At 40.9% G+C, this 21,871-nt stretch overlaps 1 protein-coding gene and 1 long non-coding RNA gene across 2 annotated transcripts in view; both read left to right on the forward strand.

The window, feature by feature from the left end:
* Positions 1-18,192, forward strand: part of LOC144634904 (autophagy-related protein 2 homolog B-like) — a 31,622-nt gene extending 13,430 nt beyond the window's left edge. Inside the window, exons 15-36 of the mRNA XM_078493947.1 lie at positions 434-590; positions 1,203-1,345; positions 1,769-1,941; positions 2,572-2,720; positions 3,698-4,045; positions 4,848-4,928; positions 5,413-5,519; positions 5,786-5,878; positions 6,583-6,647; positions 6,736-6,803; positions 7,663-7,827; positions 8,815-8,940; positions 9,515-9,805; positions 10,584-10,726; positions 11,403-11,571; positions 12,367-12,534; positions 13,023-13,124; positions 13,263-13,329; positions 13,686-13,900; positions 14,786-15,145; positions 15,982-16,110; positions 16,854-18,192. Of these exons, the coding sequence (XP_078350073.1) occupies positions 434-590; positions 1,203-1,345; positions 1,769-1,941; positions 2,572-2,720; positions 3,698-4,045; positions 4,848-4,928; positions 5,413-5,519; positions 5,786-5,878; positions 6,583-6,647; positions 6,736-6,803; positions 7,663-7,827; positions 8,815-8,940; positions 9,515-9,805; positions 10,584-10,726; positions 11,403-11,571; positions 12,367-12,534; positions 13,023-13,124; positions 13,263-13,329; positions 13,686-13,900; positions 14,786-15,145; positions 15,982-16,110; positions 16,854-17,081 (3,547 nt within the window). The 3' untranslated portion in view covers positions 17,082-18,192. The remainder of the gene's footprint in view (positions 1-433; positions 591-1,202; positions 1,346-1,768; positions 1,942-2,571; positions 2,721-3,697; positions 4,046-4,847; positions 4,929-5,412; positions 5,520-5,785; positions 5,879-6,582; positions 6,648-6,735; positions 6,804-7,662; positions 7,828-8,814; positions 8,941-9,514; positions 9,806-10,583; positions 10,727-11,402; positions 11,572-12,366; positions 12,535-13,022; positions 13,125-13,262; positions 13,330-13,685; positions 13,901-14,785; positions 15,146-15,981; positions 16,111-16,853) is intronic.
* Positions 18,193-18,794: 602 nt separating this feature from the next.
* LOC144635112 (uncharacterized) lies at positions 18,795-21,156 on the forward strand. Its single transcript, XR_013567311.1, has 3 exons — positions 18,795-19,203; positions 19,326-19,487; positions 20,747-21,156. It is a non-coding gene; the product is annotated as an uncharacterized LOC144635112 (long non-coding RNA).
* The last annotated feature ends 715 nt before the right edge of the window (positions 21,157-21,871 follow it).

Here is a 21,871-nt window from a genome sequence, read left to right on the forward strand (position 1 = left end):
AGGGGCCTCTCCCCACTCCCCACGTCCTTCCGTCCCCTAGTAGCCTGCAAACAGGCTCTCCCGAGTGGGGCAGGGCGGGGAGGGAAAAAACAATCAAGCGAAGCGCGCGCGCTGAGGGGGAGAACGAGCCACACTTAGCTCGCTTTGGTCACCTTCTTCATTTTACACCCAGCTCCACGTGGGAGCCTGTTCGCAGGCTACTCCCCTAGCCACGCGGGCAAAGAGAGAATAAGCCTGAACAAACCCCTACTCTTTTCAAACATTTCTGTGAGTTCTTTAATGCCACCAACTAGTTATTTTGAAATAACAAACTCGCAGGGAACAAGGCTCAACGTTCCTGCTCAAGGACGTGATAATCCGATCTGTTACAATTCTCAATTTTGTTGGTGCTTTTATACAGTATTGGTGATGAAATAACGTCATTTGTTTGTAGGATTGTGATCACAGTCCAGCCACCTGCTCCTCTGTCAGCTCTAGAGGAAGTCCCCTCATCAGATAACTCACCTCTCAGTTCCCTGGATGCCTACCCTATGATGAAAGCTGAGCCATCTCCATTCTCCTCCAGACCTGTCATGTTTGAGACAGAAGAGGTTGGTATTTATAACAGTCCGTCCAGCTATATAGCGGGTATATGCTGCTCTTAAAAGAGCTATGTCATGGTCTAAACTGTTCTGAAATTAGTGGCAGGCAACTTAACCCATAAAAACATTATCTTTGAACATCTAAAGGAAGATATAACCTTAATTTGCGTCTAGAAATCAAGCTACGGCTAGTCATCGACTTTTTTTAAGACGCGTGGAAACAAGCCTTACTTTTTCAAGTTGCAATCCGTTTCCATCCGAGCCATCCGCAGCCAAAGATGCTCGTGAACAGTTTCAGCGCTCGAATGTAGCAATTTTAAATAAAAATAGACAATTATTTTTAGGTTTCCTGTGACACAAATATAATTGCGTACCTCATAGAGGCTATTTACAGACTTGAAGTAAGACCGGGCTGGATGATGTCAGGTGTCCTTCTACATCCTGAACTTGGCAAAAGGAGTCGGAACGTTTAATAGTTATGGCCGAATGTCTATAGTACTATTAATCACAGACATGCATACCGAATTCTCTTAGAATTTATGTACATTAAGTGATTCATATAAATTAAGGTCAATAAAAATGGGGTTTGCAAATGGAATGGAATGACTTTTTTGATTGCAGCTTCTAATGCCTGGCACCCAGGAAGAAATGAATCGGTTTCAAGAAGACACAGTGTCATCATCCAAAGTACATGTAGAATGCACCTTCCCCAGGCTGGATGTCAACCTACATACAAAGGATGTCTTTGAGAACATCTATAACAGGTGAGTAGATTTGTGAAATTTTGATACATGTACACTTTGAATTCCCCTCCATCCATCCATCCTCTCCCCCCCCCCCCCCCCAATTCCCAGGGAAAAGTTAAAATTGTTGACCCCGGTGGAATTGGAGCACATGACCTCCAAATCAAACACTGCATCATCGTTGCTTTAAGCAACGTGGAGAAAACCTGGCAGAAAATCGGTGAACACCTCTTCAATACGGGCACCAAAAGGGCAGAGCTAGGTGTCTGTATAAGAGAGTTTTTCGCATTATAAATGCAGAAATTTAATCAATTCTAGTCTCTTTATTTCCAATAGAACTGTCCATAATATAGGTTCCGTATTATAGAGGTGTCCGAAAGGAGAGGTTCAACTCTTCAGTAAAGTTTACCCAGTATTAATTTTTTATCTGTTGTTTTTTTTCAGGCTGGCAAGTGACTTGTTGCTATGGGAACCCATGGCTCCCTCTCCAGCAGACCGGCCTGACCCATGTGGATTCAATGTTGGCACAGGGTTGGACCTAGCCAGTCAGATGATGCAGGCACAAGGACCAGATCGGTTTGTCATGTGCAGATCAGGCCTACGCAGTTACGATGATGGTAAGTACCGGAATCACTTTATAAATTACAGTTCAGCATCCCTGAATTATCCACACAGTAGGCTTGGATAAATTTTGCCGGCAGAAACTCGAGCAGTATTCACTACTTTTGGCAGCGGGCATTCTGCGGGGAGAATTTGAACAGAATTCGCGCAAAATACGGAAAGACTTAGTAACACAAAAGATATATGGTTAAATATTAGAAAGCAAATTTCAAAACTAATCGGACAGCTGTACCGACCAGAACTCAAACAGAGTTTCGTTGCCCGAGTAGAATTTTGATCAGAAAATGCGATTTTTACAAGCGATGTCAGCAAACAGAACACGCCAAATAAAGAGGAGAATAGGCCATTTCCGAGTAACCCTTTGCCTCTGTTTCAAAACGAGTCTAGACTACGTGCGAAACCATTGAACATTCACCTACAGGTCCATTATCATGCAAATCGAACTCATTTTCATTTGAATGATTTCGCACGTAGACTCGTTTTGAAACAGAGGCAAAGGGTAACTCCGAAATGGCCTATTTAGCCAAGCGCACTACACAGGCCTTACCGGCATAACGGCACGTTATTTTTGCCCGGGTATGTTTAAAACTGACTGGCCTATCGTTCTCTTTGTACATATAATGTAGATGCGTCCTCATCTGATGAAGAAAGCAGTAATTTTACGTCACTGGAGAACAAATACAAACGTACAAACTCCAACCCTAATGGCCAGACAGCCTTCACACTTACACTCAGTGTCAGCAAGGCTAGACTAGCAGTTTTCCCTATGAGTGAGGTAAGTTCTAAGTTTTAAGACAGGCTCCACTAACGGGAATTTTAACAAGGCATTTTCCATTAATAAACCGCTCGAAAACGCCCACGGAGCAAGGCAAACTATGAATTGTTTGTTTTGATTGTTTGTTTGTTTGTTTTTGTTTTTTCGCCAACCCTTCTGCCCTGAGTAGTTCGTTTGACAAAACGCGAGAGGGCCACGGACAAATATGTACAATCGCGTAGATCAAAACTTTAAATCCTTTTGAATAAAATGCAACCTAAGTGGCATGTACGGCTGCATAATACAGGTCAGAATAAAGCGAACAAAGAGTGCAAAGTTTTAACGCAATTCTTACAAACCCTTGATGAGTGTATCAGGCTTGCTATCCAACGTTTGTAGAAGTAATTCATTTTAGCAACAGCTTTCAGTTAGTCGCGTACTACGTATATAAAAACACCTATGTAAGCGTATTCCTAAACCAATTAAGTATTAGAAGTGATTTAACAATTTTTTGAGTGTTCTCTGTATCTAACAAACACGTTTGGATGCTCCAAATATTCCAAAAAAGCTTAAAGTGTTTATGACACGAAATCTTTTATTGGCTTTTTTCTTTCGTTGATATGCTTAAATAAAGGATTGACAGTTAAAATTTGTCCAAAAATCTTTTTCCGTCATTTTTGCCTCCGAAATGTTGCACTCTCAGCCATCTTGAAAATTCATCAAACAAGTAGACGTCACAAAGGTGACGTGACTACCTTTTGGCCGCGCGCCGCTATGACAAAAGGTACGTCACGTCATCTTTGTGACGTCTACTTGTTTGATGAATTTTCAAGATGGCTGAGAGTGCGACATTTCGGAGTCAAAAATTGACGGAAAAAAAATTTTGGACAAATTTTAACTGTCAATCCTTTATTTAAGCATATCAACGAAAGAAAAAAGCCAATAAAAGATTTCGTGTCATATACACTTTATGTAACACTGTTTTCTTTTCTTTTCAGATTTCTTCTCCCAGTGGAAGTTCCAGGGACTGTAGCTCATGTTCTGAAGAAGTACTCGGAGAAATAGCAGCAGAGTTTAATGACATCACATTCTTTGTAGCAGCTTGTTACAAAAGTCAAGTCGATCTTACCTACCTGTGTCTTCAATCTCAAAAGGTCGCTTTTCAGCATGCGCCTGTGGTGCCACAGGGAGCCCATGTGTCCATGGAATCCGCGTTCAGTGGAGCTGAGCTCCAGTCTACCCTCTACCACACTGAACCGGGCATACGACAGGTGGACGGGAGGACTAGTGAACCAATGTTTGCCTTTGCGATCAAAGTTTCAGCGGATACTTCGAAAAACATCAAAGTAAGAAAGCTAACTAAAGGAGGTGTATAGGCAGGTTTAGTGTGTTAGTCTTGTAATCTGAAGATCCCAGCTGTTTCAAGCCCTACACCCTGCCTTAAGCTAGACTAGAGTTCATCTCCTCCGCCATGGTCAGTAGCGTCCTGCTATTTGGGATTTTTAACTTTGCTATTGCTTGCTACATGGCGCCACAAGGTGGTAGCTTTGCAAAGACAAACCCGTTCTAGCAGCCGTATAAATGTAGTATTCAGCGATTTTCACTAAATACTTCATGTATACGGCTTCTAGAAATGTGAAATATTGCTTCTGGGATGCTGTTTGGCTATCCTTACTAATGCGCTACGGATACTAATACACACGACAAAGCTTAAAATTTGGATTTCTTTAGGAGGATATAGCCGGCGTTTGAAAAAATCCAAGCTAGCTATTGCAAGTTTCTTCCGTGAGACTAGCTCTCTTATTTTACCTTTAGCAATTGCTCTCAATCTTATAGTGGAATCGTTACTTTAATTTGTAAGTAGCTTATGTTGTGTTGTTCTATATGTACTTGCAAAACGTTTCTGAATGTAGTTTGAGTAATGTTATGCTTGTTTTTTTTTTTATATATATGTGTTTCAAATATTTTATAAGTAGTAGATGTTTTGTTTGTGGTATTATTCCGGATTTACAGAAACAATTTATTTTCTGTTGGTGTTGCACTTATTATATTTATATGTAAGTATTGAAAAGGCGCTGACACACTAGGAATTTTCTTGCAAGTGGTTACTTCAACAATTGATGTGGTGTTAACTGATAATTGTTGCAGGAAATTCTATTTTCATTGGGACTCCGTAGAAGCACTCTTCGCCACAGGATGCTTTCTTCTAAACAGATGTGGCTCACACAGGTATGTTCTGGTTATTTATTCAAGAGTTTCAACTGTTGCTTTTTTTTTGGTAAAACCTCTTTTGATTTAGCGTCGTTTTTTGTGCAAATCTTCATAAAACCACTCACAGAGTTTCCGATTCTTTTCAAGTTATTTTCCTGTCAAAAGAAAATTGCGCGCGCACTCACAGCCACTCAAGAAGTTTGGCTGTGTCTTGATAAAGGAAAAACCCATCCGTGAATGATTGTTTCCTTAAGTTAACTCTTGGTCTCTTGTGTACCGTTACACAAGGACGGAACCAACAATATTGTCTCGTAAACGTGGCGCTTTCAGGATAGGTCATGTCGCTTAGCAACGTCTGGGCCAAAAAACTGCAGGCTCAATGAACTCTACGAAACTCACTCGATACCTAACAGTGTTTATACTTTAACAGAATGCGCTCTGGTTAAGATGCATGTTGGTGGTGATTTTTACGAAAACTGGTCTAACACCTTTCTTCCTGCAGGTAAAAGATTTCTTTGACGTGAAGGATGATCCGGTTCTTGGTTTCAGTCCCCCAGCGGTTGTGACAGTGTTTCATACTCACGTGTGGGAAGGCACCATTGACTACAGGTTTGTTGTCAAAAGTTTTGCTGGACATGTTTTATTTGCGTCCAGGTAGCACTCTGTTCTTTTTTACTGAATAGGCCCTTTTTCGAATGTTTTCAAAAGCGCATTTTCTTCTTAAAGGGTAAGAATAGCCTGAGCAAGATCTCTTTTTTTCGGGGGCCTCTTTCCTTTACTCCGTACCTTTTATGGTCGTTTGGTTTTCTGCGATCTACGAGTCAGCTTAGTCAATGATAGTAACTTGCGTTTTTGGTTCTTCTTGTTGTTTGTAGGCCAATTCACCTTCCGTTACGAGTTCTTGTCACCATGGAAACGTTCAGCGTGTCAAGTAACATCACGATTGAGTCCAATGTCTCTTTATTAAGGTACGGTTGAGAAACACTGACTGTCTACTGTTCTTAAGAAGTAGCGCAAAACTTTAGTACCAAGATTATTACAGATCTAGCATTGATTTTGTAGAACAGTACTCAACAAATGACAGGAAGCCATTAGGAAGTGAGGATAGCTAACGATGGCGAGGATGGAAATGGATTACAAAGGAGCAAAACTGAAAACGCGAAGCTTGCATGTAGGAAACCCAACAATAATGGTTTGATTTATAAACAGAACTCAACAAATGGCGGGAACTCATTAGGAAGTGAGGATAGCTAACAATAAGAATGGTTGCCTCGCGTTTCCAAGTGTGGCTCAGATTCCTTTGCTTCATGCCAATTCCAACCTTTTCCCTGGCGCTATTTTCCCATTTGACAGTACTAATAACGGTCGAGTAGTATCCTCTTACCACTCTGATTGGGTTTTTGGAGAATTCTGCCCAACAAGTTTGTTCGTTTGTAGTAAATGTTAAAGGTTACTAACACAAATCAAAAATTAACGCGATCATTTTGGAAAATTATCGCAGGCAAACCGGTGTAAACTTAATTTAAAATGTAGATCAATTTTAGGTTAACTGCTTCCAACATTGTACTTCGCTGACAAAGCGTAATTTTTAAAATACAGTTTAAAAATACAGTTTAAAACTGTTTTCTGTTCGTCTGGATTTTTATTTATTTATTTACTTGTTTTTTTTCAGATTTATTATCGATGATGCGGCATTATATCTCTCGGACAAATGCAGTGGTTCTGCAAATATCAGAAGTAAGTTCTATCAGTATTTGGTGCGGTTTCTTTTTTGTTATTTCGTGATTTTATGATACTAATTCAAGTGTTGTGGTCTTTCTTTCAGACTATGTGTGTGTGTTAGATCTTGGCATGTTTGAGCTGTCTCTTTTCGCGTGTGACGGCAGTGAACAGGTACAGTAGGATAAACGACAAACAAAAGTCATTCCCGTCCCGACCTACCGCAGTCAATAGAGAGAGACCTGTACAAGAGACTGAGTTGTACGAGTACGACTTATGGTTTCGATTGTTACATTTCACACCAATCTCGTAGGGAGAAGTGAGGGCTCTGGGAACGTAACTGGATTGAAATTCGAAAGTCCTACTCGTATTCCGAACTGAAGGTCCCTAATTAGTAATAAATATCTGGGTTTGGGAGGCGAGGCACCCTATATGTTTAGACTGACAGTCTTCTACTCAACTGGTCAGCAACAGGGAGGAGCTACGGCTCTGGGAAAGTAACTGGATTGAAATTCTAAAGTCGTACTCGTATTGCTATTTAAAGGCCCTTCATAAGTATTTTATCAGACCACCTTTGTTTCGCTTGATTTTGTTAGAAAATTGTTTAAATATCGTGGATAATATTCTAAATTGTGCACGCTTATTAGAGGAGCTAGTCGTCACGGACAACACATTTTGAAAAAATTGGCAAAATTTTTCAAATTTTGTGGTTCGAAATTTGTTCTAATCTTTATCAGACGAAACCATTCTTGGTTATTTTCGCCTTTTTATTGATCCTTTGTTGTGTTTCTATGTTAGAAAACTAATATTTCGAGGTTTCCTTTAATTAGAAAGGAATCAGAAAAATAACTTAGTATACCGTGATATTGCTCCTTTAAGTGTTTCTTTAGTGTTGACTTCTCCGAGGCCAGACGGCTTTTCCCTGACGGATTTACGTCAACCCTTCCGGCTCCATATTTATTTTGCATCAGCAGGACCATACGGTGGTGTGATAATCCGAATTTTCAACAATTGCAATTGTTCTTTTGTTCAGGGTCATCCGCAGGTAGAACTGCGCATGTCTAACAACACAGTTCATGTCAGGACATGCTCAGACTCATGCTCCGCTCTGCTTCAGCTGATTCAGTACATCGCCGCAGACGGAGACTTGGTGCCTAGCTATGAACCGGAAGTACCAGATGCCACAAAAACACCCGCGGTGAGTTAAGCAACCGAGGAACTAGAAACAGTTCATAATGTTGTAGGGCTGGGAGAGCGAAATTTTGAACGTTAGTTCTTTTTCTGTAGCCAAAAGGAAATATTAATTTTTGCAGGATCCTGGTTTTCTGTGTCAGCTTAGTGAGTTAATGACATTCGACGGTAAGGGAATTTTTTTATACCCCTGCTTCCCTGTGCTACCCCCTCCCCCCAACTCCCCTACCCCCTCCCCCCAACTCCGCTACCCCCCTCCCCCCAACTCCGCTACCCCCTCCCCCCAACTCCGCTACCCCCTCCCCCCAACTCCGCTACCCCCTCCCCCCAACTCCGCTATCCCCCGCCCCCCAACTCCGCTACCCCCTCCCCCCAACTCCGTTACCCCCCCCCCCCCCGCCCCCCAACTCCGCTACCCTCCCACGTTTATACAGATGGTATCCAACATGTAAAGCAATGCACATTGCGTATGATGTATGGAAATATAATACTGGGGGTGAAGTCAAATTCATTGTCGTTCTCGTCCCCATAGCCCTTTTCCGTTCTCTTAGCCGGTGGGAACTTGGCATGGCACAAAAACCGAAGGGCTCTGGGGACACAGGATTTCCAGTCCTAGATTCTAGGACTTTCGGTCTTCATGTATGGAGTCATGATGTTTCAAAAGAATGTATGAGAGAGTCGGTACGTTTTTGACTTTCGTTCAAGAATTCTTTGTTTTAAACAGCAAATCAAAAAAATTCGAATTAATTCAAAAATCCTATGTCTCCAGAGCCCTTCGTTTCTCGTAACAAGGCTCGGCCGGTTAAGAGAAGCGATTTGGGCTCTGGGGACGAGAATGATTTATTGTCATCAGGCCAAACCAAGACAAGGTGTGGTTGATTACTTTTATGTTACATTCACAACTTACACGTTAGCATTCACTGTCGCTATTTCTGGTATATACATAACAGAGCTTCTTCCGTTTTGTGTTTAACTGGAGTTGTGCACGTTTTAGACTCCAAACCGCTGCCCAGCTGATCCGCCTGTCAAGCAGGGGTCCGTGGATGAGAGTGAGCTAAGCAGTATCATGACAGAGGCCATGGTAGATACACACTCTGTGGAAGAGCCCTCTCACGATAAGGTACCTATGTACACAGCAAAATTAACGATAAATAAGTGTAAACAGAATGCAGCTTCACTAATCTGTATCGCGACCAGAATCGATTTGTCTGTCTGTCTGTCTGTCTGTCTGTCTGTCTGTCTGTCTGTCTGTCAGTCTGTCTGTCTGTCTGTCTGCCTGCCTGCCTGTTTGTTTCTGAAATGAATAGAATGATATCGGAACAATAGTTTTAACAAAACAAACAATAGTTTAACAAACAATAGTTTTAAGTCGTTCACCCAAGTCTCGACTCCAAGCCATTGTCCACGTAATGAGGGAAAGGCCCACTCTAGGTACTAGGTAGCTGGAAAGTAGGGCATTAACTCTGACGTAATTTAAAGTGCTGTAAGGAAATCGTGGAGCACACAAGGCAAATAAAAATTCTTTGAATTCGGTGGGATTCGCTAATATGGGATACTAGGTAGACATCACACGCTAGAAAGATCGCAATTGTTGCCAAGAATAGGAGAGCCTTTGTTATTTGAATCGATTCTCCTACCGTTGCGGCCTTCTGCAAGTCCATTACTAACATAAACGTTCTCTTTATAAATCACAGAGCTTCAAAGGAGAGTTGAATCAACAGCTTTCCAGATCACCGAGGCGAGACCTGTTCCTATTTCCTGATGATGAGTTGGGCAGTCCAGTAGAGGAGTATTTCCCCCCTGAAGATACCAACGTGGAGGTGGCAAATCCGGGGGAGTCGGGCGATGATGAGGAGGATAGTGATGACGATTTCTGTATTCTGGAACATCCCGATAAAGAACCCGAGGGTCTGAGCCACGAAGTGATCATCAAAAGCCTCACAGATGAACAAGTCAACATTGTAGAGAATCATTTTACTGTTCCAGTAAGTACTGATTTGGCGCAACAATTGTCGTGTAAAATCCCTTCTATTTCCTTCTCGATTTAATTCCCCTCCCTTCCCCAAGATGTTAAGTAAAGACATTTGTGAACGCAAAAAGTTTTTTAGGGGAATTAAGTTTTTGAAGTTATGTACCCACCACATTTGCTATTCACTGTTGTCATTTTGTTACCTTTGTCCCCCCCCCCCCCCCCCCCCAAAAAAAAAAAACAAAAAACAAAAAAAAAACTCGAAATTACCTTATAAAAGGAAATAAACGCTCCATGAAATTAACGCCAATTTTCAAAATTCCCGTTAATTTAACTCGCGTTTGGTTTTTTGCGAGCGTTAATTTCGGCGACATTGTTTAAGTGGAGCGTTAATTTCTAAGACCTTTATTTCATTCCAAATACTTAATACTGCCAGAACACATATAGAAACTAGGAAACAATAATCTTCTCTTTTGGTACACTATTTGTCAGTCTTTTACAATGCTTTCCTTAAGAGACACCAAAAAGCCGCGTTAATTTTCTTCTTTTTGAATATTTACCCGTCCCTCACGTTCATATCCTTTAGTCCAAAGAAATTTTCCCTCAAATTCGCGCTAATTTAAGTCGCGTTAATTTCAAAGACCTTAATTTAGGTGAAAATTTCCTATAATAAGGTAATAAAGCTTTAACGGCAGGCTGTAACATTTTGAAACGTGAATTTTATGATAGTTTTTATTTTATTTTCCGTTTATGAACTCACACTTTGTGTGCTGCATTATTTCTCTTCTTTGTAGATGGGCCCAAGTGATCAACTTTGCGCCCCTAGTCATTTTCCGTCAGCGGTGTTCTGCTACACGTTAAAGGAGATGTCTGTTGTGTGGCATTTGTTTGGTGGACGGGACTTTGGTGGCTCAGCGTCACGTGACCAAAAGAAAAAGTGAGTCACAAAGAGTTTCAATCCACCGGAGGGTAAAAGATGGCGGCTGTACATTTTACCATAATACCTTGCAAGCCTAACACGGCCAACAGGGCTTATTGAAAGCCATGTTTTCGCGAAATTTGTTCCAGCACTAACAGTTTTTAGAGCTTTTCTGTTCTTCTTTAGCTTTAGGAGCGTTTTAGCATTTTCGCACGCTACGAATTATAGGACAATGTACCAGTCGCCATCTTTTTTGGTATGGTAGATTGGTTTGTTTGAGGGTCTTGCAGTGAGAGGGGGGGGGGGGGGGGGTATAAAATCTCATTTCCCAACTCAAAATTTATCCAAATGCCATTTCCCAGCCTGTTTTCCCGATTTTCAAAATTCCAGTCCCAGTTTGTCTGTTTATTTGCTTGTGATTCCCAGTCCCAGTGACCCAAGTTCCATTGTCCCAGTGAACATTTGCCCAAATCCCTCAACCTAGTTCCAAGGTCTTTTCCCTTGGTAATTTGGAACGAGGGAAAAGCCTTGGGAACAAGGTTGCAAATCCCGGTTCCCATTTCACCCTTTTTAGGCCCCTCTTCAGTGTATTCAGCGCGCAGGACTTCAGTGTTTGTCTGTAAAGAGTCTCAAGACCGCGTATTACGAGGATTCCGTGAGCCTAAATATTGAACACTTTTCTTCTGTTTTGCAGAATAAGCTTTGCACTAGATGAGAAAGGGAAGCCCGTCGACCGTTCCTCTGTGAGCAGACCCACTGTGTTACTGAGTAAAAACACCTCAGCGGCAGCTAACAGCGTGAAGAAACGTAGCGGAGGACCTGACAGGAATAACCATGTACTCATGGAGTTTCACCTAAACAAGGTAAGAAGTCTAAGCGTTCGCAGCCGTTATTTGTCACGTAACTCCTTTCTGGTAGTGGCTATTAGTGTGGAGAAGTGTTGTGCTACATCCCGAATAGCGGCTGGTGCTAGTTGAGCAGGCTGTTGTTCACGATGACAGTCGGAAAAATAAGTGCCAATTTTGGAAAATCTTCGTTGAAGCACTCAAAAAGTTTCCGAATTATTTCATCCAATCAAAAACTAGCGCGAGCGCTCACAAGTACTCCGAACGCAATCGCGCGAACAAATGCGCCATGTTCCTTGACAACTTGTGGGACGAAAACCGCGGACTCAGTCCCGTCTCGGAAGCGAGATTTCGTCATCAACTGGTACTTTTCCCCCGACTAATGAGAGATTGAACTTGTTAGAAAAGCGTTTCCATTGTATGCACATCAACCAATCAAATGCCATAGGAGGCGCGGTTGCCTAATATTGCGCTGGACTGAGTATCAAGTGGTCCGTTTTCGAGCCCTTGCCTAGGTTGTTGTGTTTTGTGCTTGGACAATTGTTCGGGCAACCTGGAGGTAACCTGCTGTGGACTAGCATCCCATCCAGGTGGAGTACCAATACTCCTAGCCGCTTCATGTTACAAAAAACCAGAGTTAAGGCACTGATGGGCCACTCGGCTTCTAAAATACACTGGAACAGAATTCAACAAATGCTTAATTTAGTTTTGTTGGTATTGTAAGTATGAAAATACGTTTTGTGTGTTGCAATAAGAAAAAAAAATGCTTGATTTGTTTGAATACAATTTTTTTTTCACTGTGTTTTTCTTTAGATTCGTTTGCAGTATGAGCAGTACCCAGAAGACACAGAGCAGGCCACGCGACTGGTGGTGCTCATACAGGATGTAGAGATAAGGGACCGCTTGGCACATTCACAGATAAACAAGTTCCTTTACCAATACACGTCTGAGGCCTGTCCTAAACAGTCCCATGCTAACATGGTAAGGCACCTGGCTGTAGTTGTACCCGTTTGAGACGGGATAGGGAGGGAGGGAGATAAACACAATGAGATTTCGGTCAAACTCGTTTTCATTTATACAAAGCGTTTCTTCCCTTAATGTTTTGAGTGTATAAGTATTGTGAATATTATTGACCGTCTAGTGTAAGCAAAACATCGAAAATAAGAACAGAGTCTATACTGGCTTTTTTGTCAACAGATTAGGGAAAAATTGGCATGTAAAAAAAACACAAGTGAAGACTGATGCCCCGGGCCATTTTCCTGGTGGCAAAGTCCGTATAGATGTCTGAGAAAGGAAACAAAATTTAGCTTTCAGAGTGATTTCACGCCCTTGTTCCGACGTCCTTTTAGCTCACCGCCTTGTCTTTCCGTGACAAGTTACATTGCGTGACAAACCTACAGGATGTTTACATAAGAGGCTAAGCCATTTAGTCCATTTCTTTCAAAGGTAACGTTCTTTTTCGTCTGTAGATCTTACTCAAGATGTTGTACATTCGTCCTGATCCTGGTCTTAAAGCACAGGAGTGTAATCTGAGAGTGTCTATACAGCCACTGAGGCTCAATGTGGACCAGGTAATGTTCAGTGATTCTTGAATTCGAACGCATAACATGAAACTCTTTAATTTGTCAAATTAACGTTTTACTTCCTGGTTCTTACGCTTTAAGTAGTTTATGTAATTTTACTTTGCTTGTTTTTGTTTATCTCTTTAGGATGCATTGTTTTTCTTGAGGAATTTCTTCTCGGAGATCATGGGAGAAGCTGCTAAAAACCCTAAAGGTACTACAACAGAAGTATCAAATTACATTTACCTGCAGACCGGGTCAAATTCCGCTGGAAATTTCACAGACGAAAGTATGGTACACTGAATTGCGACTGTGTGCTCTTCAGCTATTCTATTATCTTTCGCAGATCTCTGTATGTTGAAGACTTTGAATATATCAAAACTCTTACTTAACTGAAATTATTTGATAGTAATATTGGATCTCCATAGGGCCACTGTGTTTCACGTCGTTTTTTTTTTTTTGCCCTACTTACAAAAATGGCGACAACGCCCATAAAATCTAGTACCTAAATACTGGGACCGACAACTGCATTAAGTGATTTGTCTTATTCTTTTTATGTTTAATTCTTAGGTTCGAGTGCAGTTGATTCCAGTCCTGTAAAGCCACCCCCAGATTCTGATTGGTTAACAGAATTCTCTGATGCTGAGGAGACCCTGGTGAACTCTGCCAGTGAGTCCGAGACAGACACCCCTCAACCAGCCCCTACGTTTTTTAGGTCCTTTATATTTTCTCCCGAGGTGCCTATCAGGCTGGACTATCAGGGCAAGAGAGTTGATATGGAACAGGTAAATAGTGTGTTGTGTACTACATCATCAGTTTAGAGGTTTAGACAGTGTTCACTTCTACCATAGAAAATGATTTGCCGAATGTTCAGAAAGTGAGGGTTGAAACATCGATACTAAAAGGATAAAAGGCTAATCGAACGAAAGAGATCAACCCCAGTTTCAGTAGTGAAGTGAGTAAGAGTGTTGCTACTTCCCTTGAATGGGAATTTGGACCTTCGGCGCAGGTTACTCTGGTACCCATTTATACACCTGGGCCTGGTTGTTCGAAAGAGGGTTAAATTAACCTTGGGTTAGAGCTAAACTCGAGGTTAAATTTCTTAACCGCAGGTTTATTAACCCGAGGATAAAATGGTGTTGTTCAAAGCACGTTTAGTGGGCCGGTTAGTTAACCCCTGGTTACGCGCGCAACCCCTGGTTGTTTGTCTGTTTTATTTCGGGCCAGCGGTAAAAATAGTTTATGCGACACCGGCACCTTCACGCAAGGCGAGAAAACAAAGCTTTAGCGCGACCCAAATAGCCATTTTAAAGGGCAAAGTAGAGGAGAACTTGATCCCGACCAGGGCTCACGCCCGGACCTCACAATCCACAATCCAATTAAGAAACATTTGAATAGTACCAGTATCCACGCAGTTGACAAGCGCTTCACAAGAAAATAACTTGTTACGGCACCTGTCACAAGGTACGTAGTACGCCCACCAGTAGTTTGACACGGAAAAATGCAAATTTGTCGGGGCATGGGGATAGGAATACGTTTTTTCAAACCGAAACACATCAATTTTCATTCTTGCCCCAGACGGGTTGTTTATATGACCAAAATCAGTACAAACAATTTTTTAGTGACGCTGTCGCTTCTCTTGCTGACACGAAACCTGTTTTTTTTTCCAGGGTACCCTGGCTGGTCTATTAATCGGTCTTGGTCAGCTCAACTGCTCTGAGCTTCGTCTAAAGCGCCTGTGTTGCCGCAGCGGCTTACTTGGAATAGACAGAGTGTTAAACTACGCTCTGTCTGAGTGGCTAGCGGACATCAGAGGCACTCAGCTACCTGGGATACTGGGTGGAGTCGGTCCCGTGCACTCCTTCCTGCAGTTGTTCCAGGGCCTAGTGGACCTAGTGTGGCTGCCTATTGACCAGTACCGACGGGATGGGCGTGTCATGAGGGGGCTGCAGAGAGGGGCCAACTCGTTCACTACATCATCGGCTATGGCCTTCCTTGAATTAACCAACAGAGTTGTGCAGTTGATACAGGTAAGTAACAGGTCGTTGTAGTGTTGAATAACTTATTCCGTGCAATCGCCAGACCAGAAATGGAATTGTCACCGTAGTTGAAGTGATTACTTGCGTTTAAATTCAAATGATGCATTTCAATTCCATCCGACATACTACTCCCTGCAAATAGCGACTACCCGAATGTAAGACAGTTTAGGTACCCTCCAACTCTGGTAAAGATCCCCTTTAGAAAGTTACGAATCACGCGATACCTAGAGTGTATGTGATCATTGAGGTAAATGATTAACGCCCGTTTACACAGGCGATTTTTGATGCGATATTTGTCGCGCTTTTCAATGCCGAACTTTTTCGCGCTCGAGCTCGCAATAATAATCGCAAGTGTAAACTAGTGGCGATTTTGTCGCCGCGATATCGCAGAGGTTTCGAACATGACCGGAACGCTGCGATATCACAGCGACAAAATCGCTACTTGTTTAAATTTGCGTTTTTGGTGCAATTTTAATTGCGAGCTCAAGCGCGACAAAAGTTGCATTGGAAAGCGCGACAAAAATCGCATCAAAAATCGCCTGTGTAAACGGGCTTTTAATTAGACAGTCTTCTAAACGTTAAAGTAGATGCCTTTTGTAACCGTTGTAGATATAACAAACTCTCCCTGGCGCTTAAATTATGGTTAATGAGCGAAATAATTAATGGCTCGAATGAGAAGACGCAAGAGGAGGGATTTTCATTGATGATTTATTTTTCGTTCTCGCATTTATTTCAACTATCTTCATCCTGAAACAAGTGGCGGTTTTTTCCTGTTTATTCAGTTTAGTGAGTAGTTGACTGACTTGATTGTCGTGCTTTGATTGCAGGCGGCGGCAGAGACAGCGTATGACGTAGTGAGCCCAGACTCCCCTGTCAAACGCGGTCAGAATCGCCAGGCCCAGCAACCGTTTGACTTGCGGGAAGGTGTTTCCAATGCGTATCAAGTCTTTAGAGAGGTCAGATAAGCTTATTTTCTTATCATTGGTTTATCCTTTTCTGGCTTAATATCCAAATCGTGTTTTCACGATTCTTGAGAGAAAACAAACAAAACGTAAGCGAAGAAATCAAAAATGCCGCACTACCGGCAGGCCATTTTCAAAAATACCATAATACTCTTTGTTGTCCCTCCAACATTTTGCATAAGCATTGTTTTCATTTTCTCTTGCTGTCCCAAGAGAAATTGAAAACAATGCTTATACAAAATTTTGGATGGACAACAAAGAGTATTATGGTATTTTTGAAAATGGCCTAAATTACCTTTGGTTAAATGAGAAAACGTTAAATGTAACGCGAGTGTGGGACAAAGAAAAATTCTAAGTCCCTGACGGGAATCGAACCCATGGCCTCCCAGATACCAGTTGGGCGCTCTTACCAACTGAGCTACACTGAAGAGACTCGTTATGAGCTGGACCATGTACTAGTTTTATATGTGACACGCGTCTTGCAACTGCAAGCTCAGCAATGTCGAAAGCATTATTACCTTTGTTTAAAGTTTCTCTGTTCAACTTTCCGCTTTAAATATCTTTTCCCGGCCCCTTCTGAGCCCTATTCAAAGGACTGAAAACTTTTTCTTGTTAAAAAGTCCCTATCCAACGAATAAAATGTACCTACTGAATAGTTGATAAATTTAATCAATGGTCCATCCTTTCGACAACCGGCACCAGAGCTATAAACTTACTAATTTCCCGTCAATTTTCAGGGATTGGGTCAAACGGCTACAAACATTGTTCAAGTCGCTAAAGAGGAACACGAACAGAAAGGTGTGACGGGGGCTGTGGGAGGTGTCTTGCGTCAGGTCCCAGCCACCGTGGTCCAGCCCCTTATCCTGGCTACAGAGGCTACTTCCAATGTCCTGGGAGGGGTCCGTAATCAAATCTTGCCCGATGCGCGGCGAGAAGCCGCGGAAAAATGGCGGTCTAGTCCTTGATGACATCTAGAGAATGTCAATATTACAGACAATGGAACAGACATCGTTTCTGTTAGATCTCCGTAAATTAACGGAAAAATCTCCGACCCTTTGATGCGCTAAAAACGGACATGAGTACTCCGAGTCGAGGCTTACGTTGCGTAACGACGCTTTGTGACGTTACGTAGCAACATCTTGTGACGTGCAACGTTACACAGAAATCTCCTTGACAGCCGCAGGCACAGTTACCACTTGGATAAGCGATTTAGAAGCGTCCAGCCCGTTTGTATTGGGCAACACATATTTAAGATATTAGTCTTTTAGATATATAGAATTTCAGATTGGAGTGAACTTGAAACGAAAAGGTTTTTAAAATTGAAAACGTTTCCAACTCCGCTGTTATCTTTGTAAATCGACATTGCCTGAAAATACTTTTTCCAAGCTAGGTGTTTCGTAAAAGCACTGAAAGAAATTCCAACTAAAACTAGGTCTTAACTACTAACCAATCAGTAAAAAGAGTTCGAGCATTGGGGATAACTCAGAAAGTTTTGACGTGAGCATGACGTCATAGTGGCACGTTTTGGTTGCTTAGCAACTTCTCTGACTATCCGCTGGCACAGTCAATTATGGTATTAAACCCCAGCTTGAATTATGTCAATGATCATTCAGAAATTGCTGTTTAGATGCGCATATTAGTTCATTGCTGTATAGGTCTTCGCCTTTGTATAGCCACATAGTGAGAGATAGTTGTTTACACCACTAAACTCTGATCGCCAATAGTCTTAGGCATAAATTTTAAACATTTTTTATTGTTAGGCAGAGAGGGAACATTAGTGAGCTATTTATTTCTCTTTTTCAGGTTTAAAATAAGATCATGCTGTAATATTCCCTAAGAAAGGACTATAAGATAATATGAATGCTTTTCTATCCGACAGGAGAAGAAATTGTACAGGTTTTTTTTTTAATTGTGAGAATATTTTACTTATGTACATTAAAACGACTGTACATAAAGGGATAGAGAAAAAATGTTTTATTGTCTGTGTAGTGGAAGAATAAGTGTACAAAAATATATATGACAGTCGGGTAATCCAGATCATGATCGCTCAAAATTTAATAAAGTATTCAATTTCCAGTTTGTTTGTATATCTTTTGCATCTTTCATGTATCTTAAGGTCATTGCACCGAATAGAACTAAACATAAATTTTCAACCAAACTTTGCATACTTGCAAAGTACACATTTCCAGTGAAAATTTATTTTTAAAACAGGAATTAGATCTGTTTTCGTTTTACAGAGAGAATCTGATCGCTTCACCAAAAATATGATGATGCGCAATGCGATACAGGGCATTGACCTAAACAGCTTGTTTCAAAGGTGAACCCCACTTTACCAAAATCTCTCGTTTTTATTGGGATACCACTTTTCAAACATGAAATAAATTGCTATAATTTCAGAACGACGTCAGGCGAGGGGCACGTACCTTCGGCTGATGTGTTCACAGTTCTTGTGATTCTTTTCTTTAAACAGAACCCTTTATTATCGACCATCGAAAAAGCGAAAATCCAAAATGTATTTGAACAGGCTGCCGGTACCCAAGGAAGGATTTTGCGGGCGAGCATGGGGCCGGGTTGCGTGGCGCCGTTTGTCGTGTGGTGACGTCATGAAATCTCGCACTAATTCAAGTGAGCGGGGTAAGCCTGGACGCTAAGTTGGATAATCACGTACACCTGAGCACATGGGCATTTTGTCTGCGCATGCGCCAGATAAATCAGAATTCCAGATCGTCGGCGCCATTTTCAAAGTGTGAGCGCGCTTCGGTGGATTTTCAGCTGAGTGATCTACGCACTTGGAAAGCTTTCATGAACAGATATGAAAGAGAATAACATGTTTACATAAACGTCTAACACTATGGATACTCGTGGTGTTTACCGTGTCTTCGGATGAGGATATTTTGACGATCAAACTGCGAACAAAACAAGAAAAATCCCCAAAACTGTGAAGTTTGACTTTTGATTTACGAAAGTTCAAGATGTCCATAGGAGACGAAAGACACCGAAGGATAATCTCAAGATGTTGACGTTCTATGGGCTTAAATCATTGGTTATACTGTTAAGACGATCGTCAGATACACGGCCCTATTCAAGGTAGGAAATTTGGAATTTGATCTAATTTTGTCTCCACTTCAAAGCGAATTTGCATTTTCTTTCCAACCGCCCCCAAGTTTCAAATCACTCCAGACAACATTGTCTTTCCTTTCTCTTTACAGCCGTATAGGACTCCAGGCTTTAAAAAATGTTCCAGTGTGCAAGATTTTAATCTTCTTATGAGAGTTTTTGGAAAAGTTTAATTCGGCAAATTTTAGTAGTTTTTCCAAGCCGTGGATCACAGAGGTCTTTGGTCTTGCAGCTCTACAAATCTTTTGCACAAGGTATGTAGTGATTTACCTTTGCCGTGGTTGCAGTCTCGTTATGTCACACTTTGACTTAAATTTATTTTTTCCTTCGTTTTAGTGGGAATTTTGTCGTTGCATTTTTTTTGCCTTCAAGTGCTCTCTTGAGTAAAAACAAGTGAAAATCTCTTTTATTTGACTCGCCCCCAAGTTCCGCAATACTCTCAAGACTTTCTTTGCTTGTTCCTCTTTCATTATGTCTAGTTTATTTATCCAAGAAAAATGCCTGCACCTTATTTTGTGAAGCAAAACTTCTGGCGTTTGCAGTCGAAGATGGTCATTCTGTGTACGAATATGTAGATTTCGAACCGAATGGCGTAAGCTTTATTTCATTGGAATGCCTCTTACTTGCAAACGACTAGCAATACATAGGAGCTCGCTCGATTTTTATTTTTTAATGACAACGGTAGTTATGCAAGGAAAATGTTTGGAGAATGCAGTCTGGTTTATAGCAGAAGGAAATGTTTTAATTTGGAACAGTTTCAGTCAAAGTTGGCCTTTGAAGCTTAATAAAGCCCTTCACGAAGAAATTAAGAATTTTGTTGGAGCTTGAGCTGAAACCAATAATTCATTGCCTTATTGCAGTGTGTGAATATTTATTTTAAAATATTGTACTGTTACAAAAGAGTTGACAACAAAATACTTTCACTGTTCCTTGTTTATACATGTGTGAAATCCTTCTCTGTTCTGTGCAGGTGATATTTTTTTTTAAAAATATATAATTTTTCTTTTGATACAAAGTGGATACAAAATAAATGTAATCAAGTTAATTCCAGAATGAAAATTATACAACATTGGTACGTTTGCAGAAAAAAAGTAAATATTTTTTAACTGTTAATAGCCTAGTCCAAGTTTACATGACTACTGTCTAATTTCTGTCACTTTTCCTGTCCAAAAACAGTGTTTTTCTTTAAAAATTAAATTTTTCAGCACATCATGGGCAATAGGTAAATTGCAATAAATACATTGAGCAAATAGAGGCATACCTCCCTAAAAGAAGCCTACCAAAATGTACATACATGTATTTCTAAAACACAAAATCTTTTTATAATAGCTTTTTGCCAATTGTTTATTTACATGTACCGGTAAATGCTATTTTGCTGTTTTGCCATTACATCATTGCTTTTATTTCTTAGACCTAGTTAACACAGCCATGTTTGCTCTGTGCAGCTTCTTGGAAATACAGTTTTTAAGAAGGGTGAAAAGAAACTAACAATGTGTTCTCTATACTGTTTTAGGGAATGCACAGCAGGAAAAATTGTTGGGACCGTTGACAGAATGGATGGCTGCAATGTCAAGTTCGAGGGCAAGCTATCATAAATACAACTTTCTCCAGAAACTGAAGTAGATGGAATTGAGTACATGGAATGATCATGTGTAATAAGAGAATGTTCCTCATGGGTGTTGACCAGATCAGGATAATTTGCAACTTATAAACTTATTAACTGACTGGTATATAATTGGTCTACAGTAAAACAGGCAACTGGCCATGTAATCTCCAGGCTGAATGGCGACAAACGTTCTCATATAATTACCTAAGCCTCTCCTAAGCATATGCAAATTAAAATATATACATTCAAAGGGTTATCCTTGTGTGTTAGCAAACCCTGTAGCACATTTTGATTAATAAATGGAACTGTTTCTGACACTGCTGTTGTGGTATTACCAGTTGTATTTTGTGAGTTAAGGGGACAATCTACCACTGTCAATAACATTGTAGTGGATTGTCACCTTAACCGTCCAAATTATTGTACTATTCAAGACCATTTTTTCGTCTTTTCCCTATGCTGAAAGAGAGCACAGAATTGGTGGAACCACAAAGTATATGGCAGTGGTTATGGTTAATGCTGTTGCTTGCCACCCAAACTCTTGTAGAGCTGTCATTCTCCTCATTTTTTTTTTTGCAACTCTTAATTCTTGCACTTTGAAAAAACGGAGCACTAAGAACAACCTATTAAAACATTTTAAAATACAGAAAGTAAAAACACTTAATTATACCACCGCATTTTATTTTACCTTGTATGAAGGGAAATGCAAAAATGTGGCCTGGTAGGGTAAAATGGCAGAGGAGTGTCTGTAAGCAGTGTTGATCCCTTCTTTAAGTTTCAGATAATTGTCTTGTGTGAGCAATGATTCTTCCAGTTGTAAGCAGAGGGATTTTAAATGTAACTTTGTTTGCATTTTTGCATAAAATGTTTACAAAAAATGACAGTGGGAATCATCTGAACATACTCCATGGACTCTAACATCTTTACTTAGAAGAACCAAACAGAAGAACTATCAATTTGGTCTATAATATTCAAATTTAAGGAGTGTCAATGCTACCTTTTAGCCACCCTTACTTTGTCTAAATGCCCGACACT

This window comes from Oculina patagonica, chromosome 13 (assembly GCF_052425735.1).
Source record: "Oculina patagonica isolate OP01 chromosome 13, crgOcupat, whole genome shotgun sequence".
NCBI lineage: Eukaryota > Metazoa > Cnidaria > Anthozoa > Scleractinia > Oculinidae > Oculina > Oculina patagonica.